General features: G+C 35.1%; 1 protein-coding gene across 1 annotated transcript; it reads right to left on the reverse strand.

Annotated features, from left to right (window-relative positions):
- Positions 1 to 3,296: 3,296 nt before the first annotated feature.
- LOC115716673 (anthocyanidin 5,3-O-glucosyltransferase-like) lies at positions 3,297 to 4,874 on the reverse strand. The gene is made up of 3 exons (XM_061116191.1): positions 4,377 to 4,874; positions 4,192 to 4,339; positions 3,297 to 4,157 (listed from the first exon to the last, which is right to left on the reverse strand). The coding sequence occupies exons 1-3, from the start codon at positions 4,841 to 4,843 to the stop codon at positions 3,411 to 3,413; spliced, it is 1,362 nt and encodes a 453-aa protein (XP_060972174.1). The 5' UTR covers positions 4,844 to 4,874; the 3' UTR covers positions 3,297 to 3,410.
- Positions 4,875 to 6,075: the final 1,201 nt, after the last annotated feature.

Genomic DNA, 6,075 nt, shown 5'->3' on the forward strand with positions numbered 1-6,075 from the left:
TAATCCGATAACGAGCACAATTCCCAGACTATGCAATCAAGACAATCCGCCTTGATAATGCTGGTGAATTTACATCATATGCTTTTAATGATTATTGTATGTCAACAGGGATAAATGTTGAACATCCTGTTGCTCATGTACATACACAAAATGGTCTAGCAGAATCATTTATTAAGCGCCTCCAATTAATCGCAAGACCATTACTTATGAGAACAAAACTCCCAATTTTAGCTTGGGGACATGCTGCGGCACTTGTACGCATTAGACCAACATCATATCACAAATTCTCCCCACTACAATTGGCTTTTGGTCAGGAGCCAAATATTTCCCATCTAAGAATCTTTGGTTGTACAGTATATGTTCCGATTGCTCCACCACAACGAACAAAGATGGGTCCTCAAAGGAGGCTTGGAATATATGTTGGGTATGAATCTCCATCTATCATTAAATATCTCGAACCCACAACTGGAGATGTATTTACAACACGTTTTGCTGATTGTCATTTTGATGAGACAAGTTTCCCAACTTTAGGGGGAGGGAAAAAGAAACAGCTGGAAAAAGAAATTATATGGAATGCACAATCATTATCTCAATTTGATCCTCGTACAAATCAATGTGAACTTGAAGTTCAAAGAATAATTCATTTGCAAAATATTGCAAATCAATTACCAAATGCATTCACTGACCCAAAGAAAATTACAAAATCACATATTCCAGCTGAAAATGCTCCAATTCGAATTGAAGTCCCAGAAGGACAATTAATTAATGATTCTAAAGCACGTTTGAAACGTGGTAGACCAAATTCTGCTCCAAAGATAAAAATCCTCGAAAAAGAAAGGGAGAAAATAATCAAGATGGCCCTAATGAAGAGGCTGAAAATTTAGAGGAAGATGTTGACATAAACAAATCTCTTGAAGAGATTCGAAATACTGAAAATATTAGCAATAATGAGATCTCAATAAATTATGTCAATACAGGAAAAGAATGGAACCGACTCGAAGTAATTGTCGACAATATTTTTGCTTATAATGTAGCGCTAGAAATTATGAATGAAAACAAGGATCTTGAACCTAAATCTATCAAAGAATGTCAAAATAGAAAAGATTGGCCAAAATGGAAAGAAGCAATTCAAGCAGAATTGAATTCACTTGCTAAACGCAAAGTATTTGGACCTATAGTCCAAACACCTGAAGGTGTGAAACCCGTTGGATACAAATGGGTATGTTTACGTAAAAGAAATGAGAAAAATGAAGTTGTGAGATACAAAGCAAGACTTGTAGCTCAAGGTTTTTCTCAAAGGCCAGGTATTGATTATGAGGAGACATATTCTCCTGTGGTGGATGCAATAACATTAAGATATTTGGTTAGCTTGGCTGTGAGTGAAAAACTCGATATGCGATTAATGGATGTAGTCACAACTTATTTATATGGATCACTAGATAGTAATATTTACATGAAGATCCCTAAAGGATTTAAGATGCCTGATGCATATAATTCAAGCAATCGAGAAATGTGCTCAATTAAATTACAAAGATCATTGTATGGATTAAAACAATCAGGACGCATGTGGTACAATCGACTTAGTAAATATTTATTAAAAGAAGGATATAAAAATGATCCTATTTGCCCATGTGTTTTTATAAAAAGTTCAAGTCCTGAGTCTGTTATCATTGCTGTATATGTTGATGATTTGAATATTATTGGAACTCCTGAAAAACTTTCAGAAGCTGTGGAATATCTAAAGAAAGAGTTCGAAATGAAAGATTTAGGAAAAACAAAATTTTGTCTTGGTCTACAAATTGAGCATTTAAAATGTGGAATTTTCATTCATCAGTCAACTTATACTGAAAAGATTTTGAGACGGTTTTATATGGATAAATCACACCCATTGAGTAGCCCAATGGTAGTTAGGTCACTTGATGTAGAAAAAGATCTTTTTCGACCTAGAGAAGAACATGAAGAGCTCCTTGGTCCAGAAGTACCATATCTAAGTGCAATAGGAGCATTGATGTATCTTGCTAATTGTACAAGACCTGGTATAGCTTTCTCTGTCAATTTATTAGCAAGATTTAGTTCTGCTCCAACATATAGACATTGGAAAGGGATTAAGCACATACTCCGCTATCTCCAGGGTACGCAGATGCAGGATATTTATCTGATCCACATAAAGCCAGATCTCAAACTGGCTATTTGTTCACTTGCGGTGACACTGCTATATCCTGGCGATCAACAAAGCAAACTCTGGTGGCTACTTCCTCAAATCATGCTGAGATACTTGCAATTCACGAGGCAAGTCGAGAATGTGTTTGGTTAAGATCAATGACACAACATATTCGAGGAACATGTGGATTAACATCTAATAAAGAAGTACCAACAATTCTCTATGAAGATAATGCTGCTTGCATCGCTCAACTTAAAGGAGGGTACATTAAAGGAGACAGAACTAAACATATTTCACCAAAATTCTTCTTTACACACAATCTTCAAGAAAATGGTGATATCGATGTTTAACAAATTCGATCAAGCGATAATCTTGCAGACTTATTCACGAAGTCATTACCAACATCAACTTTTGAGAAGATGGTTCACAAGATTGGAATGCGTCGATTAAAGGATCTTCGCGAATGCCAAAATGAGGGGGAGTAATTTCATACTGCACTCTTTTTTCCTTGACCGAGTTTTGTCCCGCTGGGTTTTCTCGACGAGGTTTTTAATGAGGCAGTTATTATGGACATCCAAGGGGGAGTGTTATAAATAGTATTAATTATGTGGATGTCCAAATCTTTTATTTATTACCATTAATGTAATCAACATTCCCTTTTTCTTAGTTTCCCTTTCTCTTAATTTCTTAATATTTGACTCTTGTATGTGTATAATTAGGAGATCACCTATTGGAATAAAACACTCAGAAAATTCTATCTCTTCTCTATTTTCTTTCTCTAAATTATAATATTACATAATACTAATATTTCTTAAGAGATGTAAATTTTTAGAAAATTTTTTTTACCAAAGTTGACTGTAGGGTCGTAGTTAGTATTTTATTTATTATTATTATTCTTTTTTGGTAAGGTAGTTTGCATTTTATTGAAAACATACGGGGCAAAAATTACTCAAATAGGTACTAGATGAAAACACAAAGGTCCATTTTGATATTTATTCAAAAAAGAAAAAGAAAAAAAAGTCCATTTTGATAGAAATTAAACAACTGCAGATCTATTAACTAGGAATAAACATAAGACTGAATTGATACAAACTGATAGTAGATATTGATAGAATTAAACTAAACAACTTCGATGGTGTTCCTTCAAATCCATGCCCATAAAACAGAACACATAAAAATGAGGTTATAGAAAAGAGTTGAGATTCTCATCAATTTACTTAATTATTATTCCAAAGCTCAATAACCTTGGTCAATGCAATCCAACCTTCTTAGCTGCAACAGCTCCTTCTTTCAATTGCCAAACCCATTCTCTAACCTCCTTCCCTTTCACCGAGTCCGAGTCCATCAACTCTTTCACTCGGTTCTCCAACTCAGTTGCACTCACAAACCCATCTTTCGATTCTCTAAAACTCAGTGCCACTTTCAAGCCTTCCACCAAGAAAATCCTGTTCATCCTCTGGTCTGCATACAAAGGCCACCCCAACATCGGCACTCCATTGCTAATAGCTTCCATCACTGAGCTCCATCCACAGTGAGTCACGAACCCACCAACCGAGTCATGACTCAGAATAGCCATCTGTGGAGCCCAACGCTTAACCACCAATCCTCTTTCTTTTGTCCTTTCCAGAAACCCTTTAGGCAATATTTCTTCCAATTCTCTCTCCTTATTCTTCTCATCGCCATTGTTGTCAGGTGGGTCTCTCACCACCCACAAGAATCGATGGCCACTATTTTCTAAACCCACAGCCATGTCGGTCAACTGGGTCGCCGAGAAACGCCCCAAACTTCCAAAACACAAGAACACAACGCTTTCACTTGGCTGCCCATTTAGCCAACTCAAGCAACCACTTTCATCTTCCAATTTCGATCCCATATTAGTTTTGATCACCGGTCCAACTGGAAAAACCGGTGGGATCGATTTTCCCGGTAAGGGAAGCCCATCCCTAAGAGCTGTTATAGTTTTATTCTCGAACATATCAAATGAGTTTACCAAAAGCTAGCCCACTAGCTTTCGTCATGTGTAAAGACACATCCAAAAGTTTCTTGCAGCTATCAGTCCTGAAATCCTGATTAGCCTCAGGAAGTTCCGAATTAGGAATCGTTGGTAACCATGACACATTTATAGTGGGCTTATATGCATCTTCGTCATCAGGATTTGTTCTGCTCTCTAAGCTTTCTCTGAGAATGGTGTAGTACAACATCAATGAAATACTACCTGCTGAGGTTGTGAAGTAATAGTAAGTAGGAATGTTGAGACCAGGAGACTTCAAAAGCAGCATCGCAGAAGAAATCGAGAATGAAAGCTTTGAGTTTTGAGGTTTGAGAAAGATTTTGAAGGAATTGATGGAGGTTGGGGTTGTTGAGATTTGGGATGAAGAATCCAAGTTCAACAGGACCCAAAGTTGTATTGGGTGGTAGAGTGATTTGTGGTAAGTAATGAAACTTGATGGAGGGGATGGTAGCTGAGATAGTAGCAATGTATTTTGCACTGTTGGATGAGATATCTTTGGATGTGTTTACTGGAGTTGCAGCAGCAGCCGTTGGATTGGCCGGTAATCCTATGATTACGACATTGATTGAGAATGTTGGGTGGTGTGTGAGTATGAGCTTGGATAGCTCGACCATGGAAACTAGGTTGGCTATGCCTAAAGAAGGATATAACACTATGGAACTCTCCATCATATTAGTTTTACCGTAGTGAGACAAACCTAGCAATCTATTCAACTTATAGTACTCTTTGAATATTGAAGACTACACCAAGTCGGTGGACAAGTTGACAACCATGTAAGTAAGAGTGTTCATCTAACCACATTTAATATAAACTTTACCACTCAATCTCATCCAATTTATTTCTGTCATCTAATCGATCTAGCATCTAATAAATATAGAATTCGATCGGTTGAATTCATAAGATATATTTAATATATATCTATTAGTTTAATTTAAGTTTTTTTTTTAATTTTTTATTTTTTTAAAATTGTTTTTTAATTTTTAAAGAAAAAGAAAATTTTTTATTTTTAAAATAATTAATTTTATTTATTTTTTTATATTTATTTACGTGGACCAATAAAATTGTGCCACGTGTACACTGTGTACACGTAGACATTCCACCATGGCAATTAACGGCCAAAAATAGATGGAAGGGGCTAAGTGCTAACAGAACTTGGGTTTAGGAAGTTTTACCACCAAAATTTTAGAATTGGGGGTTAGTTATAAAAACGTAACAACTTAAGGAGGTTATGCCGCAAATAACTCATTGTATATATAAAATGTGTGTTGGGTCATCAAATAAATAAGTCAAATTTATGTGGTCTATTTTGGAATAAGGTTTATGACTTAAGGGCATGATTGTCATGATTTTAATATGTGAATACCATAAGGACAATTTCTAATTTGATGAGGGGCCAAATAAAAATAATCAATAAATATTACCAACAGTTTTGTCTGTTGGTAATATAAACGGTAATGGTTTCCAATTTGCAGTACCGTATCTTTTCATTTTCTTGAAACCCCATCATCAAGAGACAAAGTTTACAGAAAAAGAACTCACTGCAAATTGGAAGATCATACCAATTAAAGATCATTTAAATGTCGATTCTATGGACTCCGGTACGCTTCCGCTATTCCTTAATCCTATTGTTTGATTCTCATGAATTAATTAGGGCTAAATTAAGTTTTACAGTATTCATAACAATCTATTCTATCCATTGCATGTATTTCATGTATATTTATTGGTTTACTTTGGGTTTATCCAATATTTTAGACATAGCATTTAAAATTTTAATGTTAAGTTTTATATATATACATATATTTTACTACGTATAACAACAAAATATTTAATTACTCATTCAAACTAAATAAAAATAATAATTAGTTTGATTGGATGTTAGATGTATTAAACTTTTGAATACCTC

The sequence above is a fragment of the Cannabis sativa genome, chromosome 5, assembly GCF_029168945.1.
Source record: "Cannabis sativa cultivar Pink pepper isolate KNU-18-1 chromosome 5, ASM2916894v1, whole genome shotgun sequence".
Lineage (NCBI taxonomy): Eukaryota > Viridiplantae > Streptophyta > Magnoliopsida > Rosales > Cannabaceae > Cannabis > Cannabis sativa.